Below are 21,996 nucleotides of genomic sequence, written 5' to 3'. Positions count from 1 at the left end.
TTGTATTGACACTCTCTAACTCTGTCATAACAGGTAAGCAACCACAAGATGGCCAACGCGTTCGGGGAAGCGCAGCTGTACCTCACCGTAGAAGAATTTGGATGGATGAAGAGGTGGCTGGAAATTAAGGGTACGCTGACCTGCACCCAGAGCCGTTACTTTCTAGCCGTTCAGGAAGCTTGCCTACTCCCTGAGGTTGGCATGGGCTGATGTGGGGCTCCACGGTCCCATTAACTTCACCGACCTCCGCACAGTCCACGCCGATAATGCGAAGAGGTTTCAAGACAAAGGCAACCGCCAAAGAGTGAGTGATTTCATGTGTCACAACACTGCAACTGCGGACAAATTTTACGCGAATAATCCTTCTTTGAAGGAGGCTGCGGACATTCGGTTGCTCTTCACAGAGTCACTGCAAGCAGCGGCGGCGGCATCGACAGCAGCAGCAGCGGGAAATGAAGACACTTTTGCGGGTATTGACATCGACAGTGACAGCTCTGGAGAGGAGCACAGCCCGGCTCCCTACCAAGACTCCCTACCAAGACATGTCCCGAAGAGGGACCAGTCACTGGCCAAACACAGCCCCTAAGACATGGGTGAAGAGAGGGTGCCATACTCTGCCCCAACTTCACCCACTGTTGCCAGTGATCAACTTGTAAATATGCAGTGTGTTGTTGTAATCAGTCCCCTTGTAAATACGTTATATCCTGTTTGAATGTATTTATTACTGTCAATATTATTGTAAATAAAGTTTGTTAAAATTACTAAGTGTTCTGTTTTTAAAGCCCACTATGGGTTTTTTTCCTTTAAGATCCCCAGGGGCACGATATTCTGGTTCTGGTGGTAGCATGGAGGTGTTTAGTCCGAGTGAGGAGTGCTCAAGTGTGGGATGATTTGTAAGGTAGAAGAGGGTAAAAAAAGTTAAAGTGTGAACCTCCAGCAGGGCAGGTGGTGCTGTGAAGAAGGCCGACTATGGGTGCCGATGGGCGGACGGTAAAGCACCGCAAAGTAGACCCCCTTTAAGTGTTGCCAGGGGCACGAGAAAAATCCTCCATGGAGGTTGGGTGCTGCTGCTGTGAAGAAGGCCGACTATGGGTGCCGATGGGCGGACGGTAAAGCACCGCAAAGTAGACCCCCTTTAAGTGTTGCCAGGGGCACGAGAAAAATCCTCCATGGAGGTTGGGTGCTGCTGCTGTGAAGAAGGCCGACTATGGGTGCCGATGGGCGGACGGTAAAGCACCGCAAAGTAGACCCCCTTTAAGTGTTGCCAGGGGCACGAGAAAAATCCTCCATGGAGGTTGGGTGCTGCTGCTGTGAAGAAGGCCGACTATGGGTGCCGATGGGCGGACGGTAAAGCACCGCAAAGTAGACCCCCTTTAAGTGTTGCCAGGGGCACGAGAAAAATCCTCCATGGAGGTTGGGTGCTGCTGCTGTGAAGAAGGCCGACTATGGGTGCCGATGGGCGGACGGTAAAGCACCGCAAAGTAGACCCCCTTTAAGTGTTGCCAGGGGCACGAGAAAAATCCTCCATGGAGGTTGGGTGCTGCTGCTGTGAAGAAGGCCGACTATGGGTGCCGATGGGCGGACGGTAAAGCACCGCAAAGTAGACCCCCTTTAAGTGTTGCCAGGGGCACGAGAAAAATCCTCCATGGAGGTTGGGTGCTGCTGCTGTGAAGAAGGCCGACTATGGGTGCCGATGGGCGGACGGTAAAGCACCGCAAAGTAGACCCCCTTTAAGTGTTGCCAGGGGCACGAGAAAAATCCTCCATGGAGGTTGGGTGCTGCTGCTGTGAAGAAGGCCGACTATGGGTGCCGATGGGCGGACGGCAAAGCACCGCAAAATACACCCCCCCTTTAAGATTCCCAGGGGCACGAGATTCTTGAGGGTGTGATCATCTTGGTTTAGTCCGTGGGGGAGTGCTTAAGTTCGGGGGCCCGGGGACCCAAGGTGCTCGAGGTTCTGGAGGTACATGGGAGGGATCCTGGAGCTCCTCAGTCCGTGTTTTGGGGGTCTTGGAGCGGCCCCGAAGAGGTGCCTTTGTCGGTGTACCTAATGGGTAAGAAAGCCACTCTACACAGGTCGTCAAATGTGATTGAAATGGACAGAGTCCTGTACATTTCAATCACTTTTGATGGGAGTCGTGAGGTGTGTTTGAAAGGGCCATATCTCCCTTAAATTCACAGCAATCTTACCCATCTTTCACACACTAATTGCTGGGTAATACAGCCATGTGCACACTGCATTTAAAGTAATCTTACCCAGCTTTCAGACACTAATTCGTGGGTAAGAAAGTCACCCTGCATGCGTCGTCAAATGTGATTGAAATGGACAGAGTCCTGTACATTTCAATCACTTTTGATGGGAGTCGTGAGGTGTGTTTGAAAGGGCCATATCTCCCTTAAATTCACAGCAATCTTACCCATCTTTCACACACTAATTGCTGGGTAATACAGCCATGTGCACACTGCATTTAAAGTAATCTTATCCAGCTTTCAGACACTAATTCGTGGGTAAGAAAGTCACCCTGCATGCGTCGTCAAATGTGATTGAAATGGACAGAGTCCTGTACATTTCAATCACTTTTGATGGGAGTCGTGAGGTGTGTTTGAAAGGGCCATATCTCCCTTAAATTCACAGCAATCTTACCCAGCTATCACACACTGATTGCTGGGTAATACAGCCATGTGCACCCTGCATTTAAAGTAATCTTACCCGGCTTTCAGACACTAAATCCGGGGTAATAAAGGCCTGTACATCTCCCTGTTTGAAATGCCCATATCTCCCTTAAATTCACAGCAAATTTACCCAGCTTTCACACACTAATTGCTGGGTAATACAGCCATGTGCACCCTGTGTTTAAAGTAATCTTACCCGGCTTTCAGACACTAATTCGTGGGTAAGAAAGTCACCCTGGACGGGTCGTCAAATGTGATTGAAATGGACAGATTCCTGTACATTTCAATCACTTTTGATGGGAGTCGTGAGGTGTGTTTGAAATGGCCTGTTTAATCCGATTTTGAGCACTCTTTTCCCCGCATAAACTAGTTAAACACTTATTTTGTTGATGTCTATATAACCGACTTCCCGCTATGCATTGCGGTCGGTTATATGGACACAACTACCCTGGCACTAGGCAGACCGCGGCCGGTAGTAAATGTCCAACCAGTGTACCATCTGGTCCCTAGGGTATGTTAGCAGTAGTTATTATTATAGGTTTATTCATTTAGGCATTATTAAATATAAAACACATAATTTGTGTGATTATATTAAATTACTTATACATAATATGTAATATTAAACTCCACTGTGTATCAGAGCTAGACACCTAAAACATACAACATGACTTAGCAGAACTAATAAAGAAATGTCCAGAATACTACTTGGAAGAATGTAAAACATTTATTTATACAAAAAACAGCACAGTGTGTACATTGGAGAACATTGAATTATATTCTCCTCCGGGCAGGACGACTGCGCCGGACCCTGGAGTCCTTCCGTGGCCATTTTCTTGGGCTGATCTTCAGCGGGGACAACACCACCCTGCACTTCCTCTGTTGGCACACAAAACATAAAGCAATTTGTAATGAACTTGTCATGTTGGGATTCATACATAGTCATATTGTGTTATTTTAACAGTTTTTAATCTCAAAGAAAATCAACATCTTTAATGCTATATTTTACTATATTTTTTTTAATTGTGACATTTTGACTACCTTTCCAGCCCGGCTCCTGGTCATCCTTGGACTTCTCCTCCTGGTCCCACTCTCATCTCCCTTCTCCTCCTCTTTCTCTTCCCCCTCCTCCTCCTCCTCCTTCTCCTCCCCCTCCTCCTCCTCCTCCTCCTTCTCCTCCCCCTCCTCCTCCTCCTCCTCCTCCTCCTCCTCCTCCTCCTCCTCCACCTCCTCCTGTTGGATCATAAAAGAGAAAACAGTTATCTATCTATACACTGGACTACACATGAGTAACTATACATGAGAAGGTCCGACGGCTTTGAGCTTGATGTCATTTTAACCGTATCGCAGAGAAGATGCAGATGGATGCTTCTGGTGCGAATAAATGTCAAAGGTTACGGCTTAAAATGTAACAAAACCTTCCGTTAAGGCCTTTTGAGAAGCCGCATTGCTCCGTGAGTGTTTAAAGTACTTTGAAAAGGGCTAAAGAGATAGAAGAGATTTTTTCACAGGGGGCCTCTAAATAGGGAAATATGGGCACCCTAGCCCACCCAGAACTTTTTTTCAATCAAATGCCATCATGCATTACTGACATTGGCGTCTGACTGCCCTAGCTCCGCCCCCTGAAGTCCTAGAGACTCAAGGAGGGTACCATTGGATGCGGAATAATTAGCGGTGGGGAATAGCCATTGAGCCCGAACCGATCAGACGTTGTTATCAAAATATATGAATTAGTAGCACTTTTGGACAAATTAGCTTTTCATTGGAATAATATTTATATAAAATCAAGCATTTGAGTGACGCAATTGATATTCACAGCAAATGTTCCCCGCTATATGTAGTACACTCGTGAAGAATTTCAGGCATCCAGCTGCTACCGTTCGCTCCTATAAAATAATACGATACGGATACGATATACTGACGCGGCTGGATGAGTACAAGGCCAGGATCACGTCCACCTTCGGATCCATCCTGAAGATGGATTCCACCAAGAAGGTCAGTATAGTTTGGCACAATCTCATGTTTTTCTTACAGTTGCCGTGTGTTTATGCGGTCACATTTGAAATCTCTCTCTCTCTCTCTCTCTCTCTCTCTCTCTGTCCAGGTGACGAAGAAGCTCGCCGGTACCGCTTCCGACACGGCCGCCTGGGTTACCAATGTTGGTAACGAGTACGGGCAGGTCCTCATCAGCGTCCTCACCTGCTCCGAGGGCGCCGAGGGCCTGTCCAGTATGGCGGCCGGACTGATGAGGCGGTACCGACTCGCCGGGGTACCACCCCCCCAGCTGATCTACGTAGATCGGGACTGCTGCAAAAGAGTCGGCGTGTCGAAGACAGCTGCCTTGTTTCAGGTCTGGCAATACTAGTATTGATAATCATAGTAGAATTATAGCAATATTATTTATCTTACACAAAACGACTATCGACCAAAGCCACGCTAGGTGTTGGTCAAGATAATTACAACATCGTAAAAAGAGAAATGGTACTCCAATAATCAGACAGACTTTTGTTTCCTTTTCACAGGAGTGGGGACAGCTCGTGGTGAGACTGGACATCTGGCACCTGATGCGACGTTTCGCATCAGGTGTCACCACCGAGAGCCACGAGCTGTACCCCGCCTTCATGAGGCAGCTGTCGCTTTGCATCTTCGAGGTGGACTCTGGAGATGCCCGCCGTCTCATTGAAGCCAAGCAGTCCCAGCTGGAGGGGAAGCACGGGATGGTCGGCCTGACCGACGCCGAGGTGATCCGGAGGATCACCAGGGAGGAGTGGAGGCTCCACTGCCGTCGTCGGACGCGTGGAGCGGAAGAGACGGCACTCCTTATCCAGGACCTCCTCCAAACCTTCGGCGGTACGGCAGGACGCGACACCCTGGACATCCCGTTGCTCGACCCTCTCCGCATCCAGGACATCTGGAGTACGCAGAGGCCCCACCTCAGCTGCATCCAGGACCCACCTGGCGTGCAGCTGTACACGCAGACCGGCAGGCAGACAAAGGGCGGAGTCATCCTGCCGGTCTATCGCTGCGGGAGGGGCTCCACGTCTTTGGAGTCCTTCCACCTCCACCTCAACCGGTTCATCCCAGGTACAGCTTGTGATAAAGTCTATCATGAATTCACATTTCACGCAAATGTCAATTAATTTCTGATCCGATACCTGCTTCCTCAGGGACGCAGGCGAGTGCCAAGCACTTCCAGGCGTTCCTGGTCGATGGACTGGTGAGGTGGAATGAGGACCGCGCAGCGGCAGCTTCGGGCGAGGTGGAGCCTCTGCGCTCCTACAGTGGTCACCTCAAGCACGTCCTTAACCAGAAGAGCCAAAGGGTGCTTGGCTGTCAGCTGGTTAAGGACTTCACCAAGCCTGCCGAGTACACAGGTGGGTGATGTGAAACCTGTTCACTTTGTTCAGACATCATAACTGAGAGGAAAAGGAGCATTTTGCAAATCCTTTGCTTCCTGTCTTTTTGCCGCGTGACAGGGGAGCTCATCGGGGTGGAGTTCCTGTACAGGCAGACGGGCAAAGTGCTTGAGGACGTCAGCTTGGACCCCGACATTCCGGACGAGGCTGCTGCCATCCAGTCGCTGGAGGAGGTGGACGAGGGTATCGAGGAAGACGTGGAGGACCCGACCGTCTTCCAGCCAGATATCCCCTCCACCAGCGCAGCAGCCCGGTCGGGTGATCCAGCTGACGCACCCAGGTCTGAGCCATCCGGCCCGGCCGCCCCTCACCAACCGGACCCTCCCGAGGCCCCTGAGGCTCCTGCTCAGCAGTCCTCCTCAGACTCTGAGGTCAGTTCACCAACACATTGCTACTACTGATAATGATAACAATAATTATATGTATTCAAGACTCCACAGCAGCACTTCTCTCCTCCTCCCTCCTTCTCTCCTCCTCCCTCCTTCCTTTTCTCCTCAGGAGGAGATGCAGGGTCCTGATGGCCAGCCAGGATACCAGCATGTCCTGAAGCTGGCCAAGGCCCTGCTGGAAGCCAGGAGCCTTCAGGGGTTTTCTGACAAGAGGGTGGACGACCTCATGGCCCTCTGGCAACGCCTGCCCGAGCCGGACAGGCGACGAGTCGTCTACCCTCCCAGACACCGGGAGAGGCAGCCGAAGGGGCGGTTCAAGGCAGCGAAGGGGAAGAACACCTCCTGTCCTGGAAAGGAGAGTCTCCAACGGTAAGACTGGCTTCAAATATTCGTGTTTCCTGTACTAAATATTTGCTGCCTATTAACCCTCACTGTCCTCTCCGTGACTCAGCTGTCTTCTCGGGCTGAACTCGGGCCCTGCAACATGGCCCAGCACCAGCCGCCTGGTGGAGGCCATTTGCAGCCAGCTCTGCCGTCTCCACCCCGCGGCCACGCGGTCCGGAGGGATCATGAGGACTCGGTGGTTCCTCATCCTAACGGACTACGTGGCCATTAGAGAGGCAGTGCTGGCCAGCCCGAGGCTGATGGCTCAGACTGAAATACAGCTCTTTGAGCTCAACCAAAGGACCCTGTCCCAGTGGTGAGTCTGACCTGCAGCTTGTTGGTGGTTTTGTAATCCGTACTGGGGTTTCTCTTTCCGTAAAAACATCTGCCTGGGTTTGTCTTACAGGTTCTCTCGGCGCCAGAATGACAGGGGGGTCTCTGTGCTACACTGGCGTCGTCCCTGCTGTAGCTATGGCTGTCCAGCCTCTCCCGCTGGCGAAAGGGCTGTCCTTCGTACAGGTGGGACAAGGACAGCCCTTCAATTACAACATCCCGGAGGTGCCGGGACCTCCTCCTCCTCATCTGACACTGCTCCCGGCTGGCCCTCGCATGGCTGCTGCCCCTCCTCCTCCTCCTCCTACTCGTCTACGGTTACTGCTCCCGGCTGGCCCTCACATGGCTGTTGCCCCTCCTCCTCCTCCTCCTCCTCATCTGACACTGCTCCCGGCTGCCCCTGCTGCTCAGCCTCCTCCTCTCCGTGTGCCCAGGACAACGGCATACAGGAAGAGGAAGGCGGCGGAGGCTGATGCTGCAAGGGGTGGGCCGTCGCCCTGGAGCAAACCCCGCCAGCAGAGGGGTCAGTACACCTGCAGCAAGTGTGGCCTGCCCAAGAGGATTGACACTGGCCACACTCGCATTGCAGGTGTGTCTTACTGTGCAGCTGCTGGCGGGAAAACTGTGGAGGAATGGCGGGAGGAGAGGAAAAGACTAAAAAGGGACCCAGAGGGGGGGGAATGATGATCTTTTATCTTTATTTATTTTAAAATAAAACTCTGAAATGAACTTTGTGTGGAAACTTTATTTATTTCTTTATTATTTCATTACAGCACTTTACAGATACTAAACCGTACTCTTTGTAGTTTATCATCATCATTGACCAAAACCCCCTGTTTTAGAGTCATGTGTGTCAGGCAGTGCTGGCTGAGAGGGGAGCTCTTCCTCATCTCTGCCACAGCTGGGGATCGAACCGCGGACCTTCCGCTCCGCGGAGCAGGGCCCACTTTCTTTATTTATTTTAAAATAAAACTCTGAAATGAACTTTGTGTGGAAACTTTATTTATTTCTTTATTATTTCATTACAGCACTTTACAGATAATAAACCGTACTCTTTGTAGTTTATCATCATCATTGACCAAAACCCCCTGTTTTAGAGTCATGTGTGTCAGGCAGTGCTGGCTGAGAGGGGAGTTCTTCCTCATCTCTGCCACAGCTGGGGATCGAACCGCCGACCTTCCGCTCCGCGGAGCAGGGCCCACTTTCCTCTTCTTGCTCCCCTGCTTTCACAGAGAACAATGGGCAGTATCCTCAATGAAGGGGCCATGCTAATCTTCTCTGTATCGTACCAATTTTATTATATGTGCTATCGAAGTAACACAATATTGCCTTGCATCTGGGGGGTATTCCCAGGTCTCTGAGCAAGGTCAACTTTGTATTATGGTAGCAGAACACATAGAGCTCAAAGGGAGCAAAACACTGGGTTTAAATGGGCCGAAAACTGCAGACAGAAGCTGCGCTAGCATGGTTCGTGGCTCTCGCCTTTGGCTTCTTTGTCATTGAGTCCAAAAAAGACCCCTGCTGCTGTGCTGCACTCTGTGCCCCCGATTGGAACCTATGTCTATTTCAAGCCTTATCTGTCTTTAAGGCTTAGGGTTAAATGTGGTTGATGGGCTGCTTTGGCCGGCTCAGAGGCAGGAACCGCCACGCCGTGTCCTGTGTCGTTGCAAGACAGCCCTGCCTCTGACCCGTCCAACTCATACTTACCTGGCAGGGGAGAAACCATGATCACCAAGGTGGTTCACCCAGGGCGAGGCTCGGCCATTGCACCCCGGCTATGCTGACCGCTGCGAATTCCCCAAATGTGGGAATCTCGACTGCATAATTTGTGGTAGTGGGGGACTGCGTTCGCGCTCTCCCCTGATTATAGTGTTGAAGAAAAGGTCAAAGACAACCTGGCTACAGCTTGCATGTGTGGTGGCTTCTTGGCTCCAGGAGAGACTTTCTGGTGCCAATGTCCTCTCCAGAGCATGTCCTTCCTTTGGGCTCGAAATATCTCTGTCCCTTGCGGTGAGCCTCACTCTGCGTGCCACGCACCAGAGCCAAGGAAGTTCAATTTGTCACCTTTAACGTCTTTGGCATTGAGTCCAAAAAAGATCCGCTGCTGATGTGCTGCAGTTTCTGCCCTCAATTGAAACCATCTGTTTTGGTTTCGAGATGCGTCTTTGTTTGTTTTTCCACAAGGCGGGAGATGGGTGCACCATTCCCAGCGCTGCAATACCGGGTTGATGCGTGGAGTGCACCGGGCAAGCCCCTCTTTCAGCTCCCAGTGCTAAAAATCCATTTAATATATAGTCCCCGTATAGGGGACGTATCAGATATTAAACTGATAAGAACAGATACTACACTTGATCTTAGCCAAAAGGCCGAGAAGCGATGACCCTACACGTTTGCTGCGGGAGACGGACTCTTTGCGCAGTCGCCGCAGGTCTTGGTGCGGCTCTTTTGACCTGGCGTAACAGAGGCGCTGGGGGTAGCTTGGATCGCCCAGGTGCTAATGACTGCTCTTGTCTTTCACAAACTCAGAATGCTCAGCCAAATGGCCAAGCCTACCAAAAATAGGTTGAACTCGTAGGTGTTCCTCTCCACGGAAGTCTTTAGTAAAAGGCGAAAGACTTTTACGCTTTGAAGAGAAACCAGAGTAATTGTGGAGGCCGTCCTCGAGAACAGACACCACCATAGTTGTCCCAGTCCAAGCCCTCGCGGTGGCCCTCACTTGGCTATAGAAGCGTGGTTGCTTGAAAAACAGTCTTTGTTGGCTGAACTTTTCGCCTCAACTGCCCTATGGTGGCTTTATAATTCAGCATTGGTGGTTCAGTGGTAGAATTCTCATCTGCCACGTGGGAGACCCGGGTCCGATTCCCGGCCAATGCAATAGACAGTTATTTGTTGTCTGAAAATAAAGTATAATGGCTACACCACTTGGACTCTGCTAAAGCAAACACACAGGTCTTTGGAGTGGACAAGTAAAGAGGGATGTTCTCCGTGCCGACTCCCATTGATTTGAGAACTCAGTGAGATGCTCGACATCAAATCACTGTAAGGGATGACCGGTGGACTGTATCCCTTCTTAAATGACTTGGAGCATATAGAATATCTGTTGAACAATCCACCTTGTTGACCGTGCTGTTGACCTCGCCAGCGTAGTGGTAGTTAAGATGTCTTGTGAATGTGGGCAGATTGACGCTTTAGTTGTAACGCTAGCAGTCGGCTGGCCTTGTCCCCATATTCATAATAGGTACTCTTTGTGCGCCTTAAAACAAACTCTGCTTTGTTTGTGGAAATAAGATCAAATTCAGTTTGGAGCTTGAGTCTCTCCGTCTGAAGAGCAGGACTAGGAGAAGAGGGGTTCTGTCTGTCAATTTGTCGAATTGCTTCCATCAGCTCAAGTTGTCTCTGTATTTGCTGCTTATGTTCCCTGGCACTGTAAGAGATAATCTCACTGCGAATTACCGCTTTACAGGTTTCCCACAGGAGGGAAGGAGAAGTAGAGTCAGATTTGTTATTTAGGATAAAGAGCCTAATTTTCTCAGAAATAAATTCGCAGAATTTATTAGAAGATAATAACCCAGTATTCAATCTCCAATTTGAGCGCTGTCCACTTTTAGGAAGCAATTCCAAGTCTAATAAAAGGGGGGCATGGTCTGATATGACTATTGCTGAATATTCACATAATTTCACTGAAGGAAGGAGTATTTTGTCTAAAAAAAAATAATCAATGCGAGAATATGTTTGATGAACATGGGAGTAGAATGAAAACTCTTTTGCTGTTGGGTGGCTGAATCTCCACGTATCCACACAACCGATTTGGTCCACAAGTGACATAAGAGCTCCAGCCGTACTAGATGGGGTTAGGTTTTTTGGCTTGGATAAATCAAGGGCAGGATTAACAACCAAATTATGATCTCCCCCCAAAATAAGGTGGTGTGAATCCAGGCATGGGATTAATGAGAATAAGGATGTCATAAAATTAGGACAACTCCAATTAGGGGCATAGACGCAAACCATAATAACAGGAATTTGGAGCAATACACCCACGACTATAATGTAACGCCCATTTGTATCAGAAATACACTTTTCTAAAGAGAACTGCAGTCGTTTGTGTAGTAAAATTGCTGTACCTCTGGAACGGCTATTGAAGCTGGAGTGGAACACTTGACCGACCCAGGGTTTCCGCAGTCTGGTGTGGTCACAGACACGCAGGTGGGTCTCCTGCAGAAAAGCAATGTCCGTCGTCATATCCTTAAGATGTGAAAATACTCTGGCTCTTTTAGTAGGCCCACCAAGTCCTCTGACATTCCAGCTTGTAAACCTGATTGATCCTTGCATAGCTCTCTGTCTTATATCAGCCATAGAGCATGAGCCACAATATCAGCCTTTGGAATAATATGATGAAATTATGAATTAGCCAGTAGGCTACAACACAGAGCAAGGTAACAACTTCAAATGTGTTATAAAGATGGACACCAAAGAAAAAAGTTCCTCCCGTATTGAGAAAAAAGAGAAAGAAAGAGAAAGAAAAAAACACACACAAAAAACACAACCCAACGAGATCAGATGTCTGAATCTCTAACAAATCCCTACAACCTTGTCCTAAACTCATCCTGTAACGTAGATGAGCACGCAGGAAATGTTCTGCACACCTCCGGTTAACTACGGTGTAGTTGGCTTCCCTTCAAAATGTATAATTATCACATATACAACCCCATCTGATTTGCAGTCATTCCCCAGTCCACACCCCCATACACGAGACAGCAGTGACCTCTATTGGCCTAGCAGGGAGCTGCAAGCAATGTCTAATTTAACGTTCATGTCCGTGTAGCTTCAGCTCGGTTATAGAAATAAAAATAACTTAAGTGAAAAACAAGATTCAGAGGGGGTATGTGGACAGAGTCCTGATCATTCACTTACTGCTATGAACCTGGTAGAAACGCTCTGCCTCTTCCAATCAACAATGCGAGTCTGTCCGTTAATAGTAACACGCAGGCGGGCTGGGTAGAGTAAGACGAAGCGTATTCCCTCCTTGTAGAGCTGCGACTTCACTTTGTTAAAGGCGGCCCGCTTCTTGGCGAGTGTGGCGCTGAAATCTTCAAAGATCCTGATGGGATGACCTTGGTACGAGACATCCCGGGATTTCCTAGCCCACAGCAGCACACGTTCCTTCTGGGCATATTTATGGAAGTGGACAATAAGGGGCCGGGAACCTTGCGGCGGTTTCGGAGCCAGACTGCGATGTGCACGGTCTAGCTCCAAGGTATCCAGCTGAGGGTCTCCGACCATCTTCTTGAACAGTGTAGTCATGAAGAGACGAGCATCATCCCCCTCCATTCCTTCTGGAATGCCAATCACACGGAGATTCTGTCGTTTGGAACGTGAAACCAGGTCTTCCACCGCCAGCTGCAATCTGTCATTCACCTGATTAGTGGTCTCCAACTTGGATTTCAATACGGCCACCTCTCGCTCCAGAGTAGTGATTCCATCTGAATGAGCGCTGAGAGCCGTTTCCATTCCGGTGATGGTGGCAGTATGTGTAGCCACGGTGTCTGTGATCTTTTGAAGTGAGGCTTGGATTGGGGCCAGGGCGGTGTTCATGGAAGCGGTAAGTTCACCTGTGTTGAGAACTTCATAGTATGAAGTAAATACTTAAAACGACAGTTAATTATAAATCATATATGATCAATCATATTCTTGTATAACCCATAATGAGAATGCTTCTTGATGGTTTTTGAATATGTATGTATGCTTACAATTTTAGTTGTTGCTGTTTGATAACTTTGCGTTTTCAAAAGAGGGTGTTGACAGCTTCATAGTATGTTGAATACTTAAAACGAAAGTTAGTTATAATTAAATATAATCAATTATATTCTTGTATAACCCACAATGAAAATGCTTCATATTTTAGGTTTTTCTATATTTACAGCATAAACAAAACAAAGTGGTTTGTTTAGTTTGTTTAGCCTAACAATGATTTATGCCCTGCTCTCTGATAAGAGAGTAGGCAGGTTCTTTCCTCTCCTCTCACAGCAGGGAGGGGGGCTCCAGACTTAAGCAGAAACACATTTGAGGCCTCAAAAAGGTGGTTATGTCATAGTCATAGAATATGTCTAGTCATGTTTTGTTTTACACAAACTTGGGAAGGTGTGTCTTATGCCAGAGCCAATAGAATATGTTGGTTGGGTATAGAGGAGGTGTTTGTGGGTTTTCTATCCGGTTTTTTGAGCATAAAAAGACTGGCTTTTTTGGATTTCGTCGGGGAGAGGGGGGGAAACCCCTGGTATACTCTCTCCCGGTAGGCTCTGTCTTTCAGAGCTGGGTTAGACGGCTCTCGGTAAGATTTTATGCTGGAAAGTAATTGAACGATCCGGAATACATGATGTTATGCTGGAAGTTGCTATAACGACCGGAATAGATGATTTGGGCTTTTGAATGAATATGAATTAAGGTTTTAGATAAAAAATATATAACCCCATTGTGATATGTTTTGTATGATTATAATGTGTTAAAAGGTAAAGACTCTGTATTGGTTTGGACCTACTTTTTCTTCAAATAAACTGATCTCACCTTTTGGACTGGGACAACTTAAAGAACATCTGTGCTCTCCTCTCCTGCTTCAAAGGTAAGATTGCACCCTGCCACACACATGTTTAGGTAGGAACACACCCCATTTACTGATACCAAAATCCTTCGGGATCGCTTAAACAGATTAAAAAGAGTTGTCTGAATTGAAACAGCAGTTAATTGAACCTGGTTCTTCGGGGAGTTAATAGAGGTGAGATCTTGCTGACGTTTGGTGGATCTGAGCCAAGCAGTAAACTTACATAGACTCAGTAACTTCGGTCAGGTCAATTAGTGAGGTCAGAGTAATTTACCGGAATAAATTAATCGGGGCCTCACCTCAGTTAATTCAAGAATCACCTCTGGTCTCAAATAGGTTTCCAGGATCAGAGAAAATAAACATTGAAATGGGATCACCCATAGAAAGGACAGGAATCAAATCAGTAGGAAAAACAGACTATGGAAAAAATAGGATCATTATTGAAGTAGCTGCCCCTGATCAAACTCAGATGCTCGGTGTGAGAGAGATTTTCTTTTCAGCAATGTTGATGGAAGGAATGGAGGCTGGAGTCCGCTTTATATCAAACACCCGAGTTTATTGAGAGCCACGGCCGGGAGCATTGGCACGGTTCTCACACGACTTCATCATGTGATTCCCCAGCCAACACTGAAGATTACACAGAAACACAGCGCAAATCTACACAGATAATCAAGGAGGAGCCTCTATTTCGCGCGTCTTCTGATCGATAATCACAAGAACCTGGATTCAGAGACAAAGACAGTCTGTTAAAGTCCTCTGGCAGTTAGTCACAGTCCCCCAACAGGAAAGCGGAACCTTTAACCCTTTAAACCTTTAAACCCCTGCTCTAAGTTATGGCAGACCTATGTGAAACACAAAATGCTTTTTGGTACAAACACTTAAACAAAATAGATCCAGATTTTATCAATTCATTGATAACCAATTAACATTAGTCTAAGAATATTTTCAGTCACTACTTGAATCAAATAAAACGTCCTCAGAGTTGGGTGGATTCCTCATTACATTAATTACATCAAAAACAGAATAAGATTGGAACAGCCAATCACAATGGTTGATACAGACAACCATAATAGAAAAATCATCTTTCTTCAGTGTTTGATTTCTTTTGTCAAAAAGCACAATAATAACACATATGCAATACAAAAATATAATAGTAAAATATATGTTTCAAAAACAAGATCTTTTATCATTTATCCCTCAGTTAATCTCATTCATCAAACACAAATTCAAATTCAGCTTACATCTTTAAAGATTTACTTCAAGGCAATTACTTATTAAAACACAATTAGAATGTAGGATTATAAGAAATCCAATTGAGGTATAAAATCAGAATCAATAGGGATTCAGTTAAAAATTCACAGTTAAGGTATAAATTCACAGTGATGAATTGATCAATCTGTAATCTGTAAAGCTACAGTGTCCTCAATCTTTAGCATTACTTTTCGTTTACTTCAATACACTTATTCAAGAGTAAGGCACTTTACTACATACATTTTATTCAAATACATTTGTTCAAAAATCTGAAAAGGAAAAGTTAGGCATTTTATTTCAACAACCTGAGGAAAGAAAAGTCAAAATATCTATTCGTTTGAAACCGTCAGGCAGGTAATTGTATTTACTGTATCAACAATGAGAGAGACTAGGCCCTCGTACTGTTAAGATTGCTCAGAGTCTGTGGGGAAAAGTTGTACCAATCCTCAGCCTCCTCGCTAATTCTGGATGCTATGTCCAGCTAACTAAACCAGCTTTCGTGAAAGGAATTGGGCTAAACATGGGAGAATGCATAGATTCTGGCATATTTTGGCACAGCAAACAGTTGCTAATATTGTGTTCATGTGCGTAGTCTAACATTAAACTTGCTGCAGAATTAGTTTTAGTTCGTTAAAAAGGAGTGATTTAAGGCCTTTTTGAAAAATCTACATCACCTGCTGAGTATTTAAGTGGAGTGGATAGAACATTTGTTTTTCTATCTAAATGTAGCATGCAGTAGCACCTGGATTGGGAACCTGGTAATCTGGTTTCCTCGTTGTACATTTTACCTGGTAATGATTAAGGATAGTAACATTGTCTGTTATAATATTAGAAATATCTTATTGTTCAATACATTATCAATCTGAAAATATCAATTAATTTATTTTGTTTAGTGTGAAAGTGTAATCTGATTTGACAATTAATTTATTTGTTTAGTGTGAAAGTGTAATCTGATCTGACAAAATATATTTGTTTAGTGTGAAAGTGTAATCTGATCTGACAAAATATATTTGTCACCACTATGTAACACATATCTGTTCATCGGAAATATAAAAACAATCATTAATTGTACATCTGTAATCATATGGTCATTCAATTCAAATGTTATCTTTGTACAAGAGCTCGAAGAACATGTCCTCCTGACTCGTTCTCCTCCTCTCTTTATGACACAGAATGTCTGGTGTGTGAAGGCATCCTGATACTGTAGATTAGCACTGAGGTGCTGATTGGCTCAAAACTCTTCTTCCCCAGAGCACCATATTTCAAACCCCCCAATTGCTCTGCTTTTTGTGGCTCATTCAGTGAGCACTTTATGATCTCCCAGTGAACCAGAGGCTCATCTGCCTGCATTCCTTCTGCTATCTGCTTGAGAGCAGAGCCTATTCCAAGTGCCACATCCAGATGCCACCCCCCGTGATGGGAGAGGTTAGGAAGAAATCTGCCCTTCCAAGAACCATGGAGCCTCTGAAGCCATCGCTCGTCCTGCAGAGTTGTCTGTTTGGCCCCCCCCCCCGAGCAGTAAGATGAAGAAGCATCCCATCCCATCAGAAAGTTGAAGATTAGAATCCTCTCATCTCGAACGACCTCGTGCCTCCTTGCCCGTGGCTGGGGGTGCTCTCTGCAGCCAGAGGGTGTGACCCTCTCTCTCTGACCCTTGACCTTCAGAGCTGTCCTAGTGATTGGGTTAACACTTCATAGAGATGTTTTCCTGGGTGCAGACAACTCAAAGTAATGGATTAGCACATTATCATTCAATTACAAAAATAGGATAGGCCCCTCAGAATTATTTGGGAGCCTTCCTGACACATGCACATGCATACATGTAAGGTTTGTGTTAGTCATTTAACATGCAAGAATCATATACTCATCAGTCCAAAGCAGAGAAATGTTATTTTAAGTTAAATGTGAGCTAGTCCCTGTGGATATAACCCGTTCTCAATTATTCTAAATATTATATTAATTCACCATTTACCGTTTGATAAAAGATTAGTTTATCAGAAGTACATTTCCTCTTCCATAAACATAGGTTTGAGAAATGAATGTTTCAATATGAGATCAATTACTCAAATATAATTGACTCTCCCCTCCCTTTTCTTACATATGTCACATAATGTAATAACAATGTAGGAGTCTATTTAAACATGGTATCGTCTATAAGCTATTAATCGAGAAAACTCAGTATCAGCACGCAACTTGCAAATAACTCTTCTCTCTTTCCTATCCCTCTCTTATCCTCATCTCTCTATTCTCTCCTCCACATCTCTCTCTATTCTCTCTCTCTATTCTCTCTTTCTATTCTCTCTCTTATCCTCATCTCTCTATTCTTTCTTCCACATCTCTCTCTATTCTCTCTCTCTATTCTCTCTTTCTATTCTCTCGTCCACAGCTCTCTCTATTGTCTCTTACTTCAGTTAGATATGAAATAAAACATAGAAGTCCATGTAAGCATGGTAGAGGTCATAATCCATCAGTCGAGAAAACTCAGTATCAGCTGTGCGCAACTAACAAAAACAATTGTGAGAACCATATATTATGCAGGAAATGCACACCTTTGTTGAAAAAAAAACAAAAAAAAAAAAAAACAAAGCATCTCTGATTTGGGAGGAACAGCTTCAACCCCCTAAACATCTGAGTCACCACTGAAGGAGCATGAATGATAGTGGGCGTCTGAGGGTGTCTATACTGAGAAATGTCAAATAAATTCAAAACCTTACATTTGAAAACAGGTTTGCATTCCTCCACTTAAGGTGACGTTATCATTGGAAACAATAAGAACAAACTATTTTGATATAGAATCTATAAATTGAATCTTTAGAGCAGAACAGAATGGTTGTATTTTTAGCCTAAGCTCCGTGCAGCCTCATGGTCTATATAATGTGAATATATGTAGTAGACAGTAACAGGCCCCTGACATCAGGCCTATACTAAAAATGGTAGGGGCTTTTCACAGCTTGCCAACCTGCAGGCATCCTCTGCATAGCAGTATGGATAGCCTTAAAAAAACAAACAAACCCACTCTGTGGTAACGAGAGTCATATTTCTGACCCCTGTGCCCAAGTGAAGCCGTTTGACTCATCTGACTGACCCAAGGGTTTGGAGCTGGTGTGACAGGGAGGCTTCCAAGTGTTCAGAGCAGACGTCAAGCTTTCAGTTCATGGCTCGGTGGGGGGGGAGCAGACCCATGTGAGACAGTCTCAACGGCTGTAAAGTTCAGTTTGAGGAATGTCATTCTCTCTGTGAGCAGGGAATGGTGTCCATTCTCGGACCAGACCATTAATGTCATGTAGCGCAGCCATAGCATCTCTGTGACTGCACACAGCCTGTCTGTAGTAGGGCAGAGCTGGGTGACTTTTAGTGAAGCCGTCCGAAGCCATAGACAACAAACGGAACACAGGATCATCAATGTCTCTCTTTACCAGTGGCTCAATCATAAAAGAAATTAGTGGGGAAATGTGGAACACTAATCCATCATGTGAAATGTTGAGTTAATTTAAATAATTATTTATGGGATGAAATCAAATTATCATTAATATTAGAAACTAAAGTCAGTTAAAATAGGACTTGCACGGATCAGAATCTAATCAATACACCATTTTCCCAGCTCTGTAATGAAATGGATGACAAGCAGGTATGCAAACTTGTCACCTTTTGAATCCAAACTAGGTCGTTTGTGTGATTCATGTAGATCTGCAATACAAATATTATTTGGGGCATGGGCAAGGTTGCCAACTCTGGGTACTAAATGACTGCTATCGTGTCAGTAGCGGGACCTTAGCATATATGTAGGATATGTATATAATATATATATATAAATGCACAATATTGGACTCAGACTATAAAAGGGCACACAGTTTCATTCACTAATGAAAGTCAAACACATGTTTGTTTCCACTGTTTTATTGTGTGCCTGTCATGATAAGCAATTAATTGACTTATCAGCTCCTGAGTATTTTTTTTTTGTTGGGTAATCTATGGTAGGGCTAACCCATACAGTGGTGTGGCTCAAGTCAGTATTTGAAATGTAATTACATATTGATTGATTGATTGAAGAGTTTATTAACAGCTTGTATATTGGGTACAGTACAGCTCAAAAAATACAATTGTCAAGGGGATGCAGACCAGAGAAAGACTTTCGTCTTGTTTACATCAGGGTCCCCCATTTCCAATTCATCATGTCATTTAAGACATATAAGACATATTTGACATACAGATGGCTATATCGCCCCCTTGACGGTGAAACGCCACGCATGAGGTTTGGATTATTTCCCTGTCTCAATCCAAATGGAACTGTATGAAATAAAAAGGCACATTTGTGTGACAAAATTGACATGCTGAAAACCCAACCCCGCAGCGGCGCTGTCTGAGGGGATTTTGTTGAAATACTAACATAAAATACACATTCTCTTGAGATGAAAAAATAAGTCCATCTATTACTACACGACATATTTAAATGAAGCTGAACCTGCTGCTCCTCACAGAGGGAAAAAGGCTGTGTGAATTACTTTACATTCGTGGATCCCCCACTGTCCTGTGTGTGAAAACGGAAGACAGCCCACACACCTATCAATCATCAAACCGTGGGGTCCTATTTCATTATGTGATGAGTTCTATCAACACGTAATGTTGTATCAATGTATATCGAGATGTGTTACCGCAAAATTATTCTCCGTCGGGACTTCCTGCAACAACACCACGCCGCCACCTCGATTCTGATAGGCCAGAATCTATTATCAAAGATGTCCTATTTAAGAAGACGATCACTACGTGACAATCTGCAGCCGCTTGTTCTTGAGTAGAAGTACCAGAGTGTATGCATACTATGTTACAGCAAGAGTACTGCATTAAAAATGTTACTCAAGTGAAAGTAGAAAAGTATTCTCATCAAAATATAGTGGAAATAGCGACAGTCGTTGTGCAGATTGGTCCATTTCAGAATAATATATATGATGTGTTTTATAATGATTTATCATCAAAGTGTTCTCAAAGCTGGTGAAGGTGCAGCTAGTCTGAAGTACTTTGTAGACTGCAGGGTAGCTGGTGGATTTACTCCAGGTGGAACTAAAGTCTGATTTAACACTTGATTAGATTTCACATCATTCATCCAGATCCGTAAAGTAACTAAAAGGTATGAAATACATGTAGGCGGAGTAGAAATACACCATGTACCTCTGAACTGTAGAAGTAGAAGAATAAAGTGGCAAAACATTTAAATACTCAAATAAAGTACAAGTATCTCAAAATAGTGCTCAAGTATAGTACCTGTTGACTTTATGAACTTAGTTACACCAGTGGCTATACAGATAGAAAGACTAAGCCTTACACAGAGGCATGAAAACACATCTATGAAAAATGCTCAACAATGCTGCCAGAACCACAATCTGACTGCTACAATTAAAATAAATGCCTCTATCCATCTCCATCAGATGTATATAGCACCTTTCAACGCAAGGCAATTGAAAGTGCCTTACAAAAAAATGAAAGACATTAAGCATTAAAAGAAAAGCTAATAAAATAAGCATTAAAAGGACAAATACATGGATAAAAGTTACAGTGCGGTCTAAAATATGAAGTTCAATTTAACATTAAAAGGAAAAGTACATGGATAAAAGTTACAGTGCGGTCTAAGATATGACTAGTTCAATTAAAAGCATAATAACTGAACGCTGCTTCTCCATGTTTAGTTCTGACTCTGGGGACAGAAAGCTGACCAGTCCCTGAAGACCTGAGAGGTCTGGATGGTTCATCATTTAGCAGGAGGTCAGAAATGTATTTTGGGCCTAAACCATTCAGTGCTTTATAAACCAGCAGCAGTATTTTGAAATCTATTCTTTGACACACAGGAAGCCAGTGTAAAGACTTCAGAACTGGAGTGATGTGATCCACTTTCTTAGTGTTAGTGAGGACTCGAGCAGCAGCGTTCTGAATCTGCTGCAGCTTTCTAATATATATTTTTTTGTGAGACCTGTGAAGACACCATTGCAGTGTCCAGTCTACTGAAGATAAAAGCATGGACAAGTTTTTTTTTTTTTTTTTTTTTCAAATCCTGCTGTGACATTTGTCTTTCAATCCTAGATATATTCTTTAGGTGATAGTAGGCTGATTTAGTAACTGTAAATCACTTACACGTGTGTGTGTGTGTGTGTGTGTGTGTGTGTGTGTGTGTGTGTGTGTGTGTGTGTGTTTGTTTGTTTGGTTGGGGGTAGCCAGATGTTCCTCTTTGTGCCTTTAGGCCATAAAACCCCCAATGGTCGCTCTGTGGTCTTGCTCAGATTCTCTGCCCCTCCAAAGGTCACGCCTGTGATTGACCTCGGGTGCAGGATTTTAGGAGCAGAGGAAAGGGGAGATTCCGTCCAAAATGCAAACCTCTCCATGACTTGTCTTTAAAACGTTCTTTAAGTCCTGTATTAAGTCTTCTGTTATGTAGCGGAAAATCCCATTTAAAAATGAAGAGCAAAATAGTTTAGTTTACTTCTCTGTCTGTTCGGATTTGGAAATGTTTATGATTTATTTTGTGTGCTCGTGAACGAGAGAAGGAGAAAAGAAAAACATCTACCTTTGAACTGCAATTACTTATCTTAAAAATTGCAACATTATACTCCTTTAAAAAATGGCTCAATTCATCTAAACACATTTATTATGTGCACAATAAAACCTCAACAAGTATATTGATCCTGGCTTAACCAGCGACCTTTACTCTATTGTTCATAAGCTCAGTATTTGACAACTATTAGGATTGTAATAATGTCTGTATAGACCAATTGTACTAGAAATAATTTGAAACAGTTTAATAAAGAATGTTAAACTATATTTAAACTGTAATTGAACTTCAACGTATATCAATTATCTGATTCCAGTGGCCAGTTGGAAACAGACAATCAACAAGGTTTTCATTTTGCAGCAACAGCGCAAAAGTTTCAATTACTGTCTGACTACATTGCATTTAGCTGACGCTTTTATC

The 21,996-nt window shown here is 44.7% G+C and overlaps 1 protein-coding gene, 4 non-coding genes and 1 pseudogene across 5 annotated transcripts; 3 read left to right on the top strand and 3 right to left on the bottom strand.

Annotated features, from left to right (window-relative positions):
- Positions 1 to 4,900: 4,900 nt before the first annotated feature.
- On the top strand, positions 4,901 to 7,179 carry LOC117467489 (uncharacterized). The gene is made up of 6 exons (XM_034111122.1): positions 4,901 to 5,020; positions 5,193 to 5,754; positions 5,838 to 6,044; positions 6,147 to 6,457; positions 6,585 to 6,844; positions 6,927 to 7,179. Exons 1-6 carry the CDS (start codon positions 4,901 to 4,903, stop codon positions 7,177 to 7,179), a joined length of 1,713 nt encoding a protein of 570 aa, XP_033967013.1.
- A 1,245-nt stretch (positions 7,180 to 8,424) lies between these two features.
- On the bottom strand, positions 8,425 to 8,513 carry LOC117468227 (U6 spliceosomal RNA; annotated as a pseudogene).
- Positions 8,514 to 8,891: 378 nt separating this feature from the next.
- On the top strand, positions 8,892 to 9,055 carry LOC117468223 (U1 spliceosomal RNA). The gene has a single exon (XR_004554448.1). It is a non-coding gene; the product is annotated as a U1 spliceosomal RNA (small nuclear RNA).
- A 327-nt stretch (positions 9,056 to 9,382) lies between these two features.
- LOC117468229 (U2 spliceosomal RNA) lies at positions 9,383 to 9,570 on the bottom strand. The gene has a single exon (XR_004554452.1). It is a non-coding gene; the product is annotated as a U2 spliceosomal RNA (small nuclear RNA).
- Positions 9,571 to 9,720: 150 nt separating this feature from the next.
- On the bottom strand, positions 9,721 to 9,837 carry LOC117468226 (U5 spliceosomal RNA). Its single transcript, XR_004554450.1, has one exon. It is a non-coding gene; the product is annotated as a U5 spliceosomal RNA (small nuclear RNA).
- A 158-nt stretch (positions 9,838 to 9,995) lies between these two features.
- trnag-gcc (transfer RNA glycine (anticodon GCC)) lies at positions 9,996 to 10,066 on the top strand. Its single transcript has one exon. It is a non-coding gene; the product is annotated as a tRNA-Gly (tRNA).
- The last annotated feature ends 11,930 nt before the right edge of the window (positions 10,067 to 21,996 follow it).

Source organism: Pseudochaenichthys georgianus, chromosome 22 (genome assembly GCF_902827115.2).
Source record: "Pseudochaenichthys georgianus chromosome 22, fPseGeo1.2, whole genome shotgun sequence".
Lineage (NCBI taxonomy): Eukaryota > Metazoa > Chordata > Actinopteri > Perciformes > Channichthyidae > Pseudochaenichthys > Pseudochaenichthys georgianus.
The sequence above is the reverse complement of the archived record's forward strand: the minus strand, read 5'-3'. Positions and strand labels throughout refer to the sequence as shown.

Bases quoted from the DNA above. Each gene is read 5' to 3' on its own strand.
- LOC117467489 (XM_034111122.1), top strand. From the start codon at position 4,901: ATGGCGGCCGGACTGATGAGGCGGTACCGACTCGCCGGGGTACCACCC. The intron at 5,021-5,192 runs GTCTGGCAATAC...TCCTTTTCACAG, and splicing joins AGACAGCTGCCTTGTTTCAG to GAGTGGGGACAGCTCGTGGT. The intron at 5,755-5,837 runs GTACAGCTTGTG...CTGCTTCCTCAG, and splicing joins CCTCAACCGGTTCATCCCAG to GGACGCAGGCGAGTGCCAAG.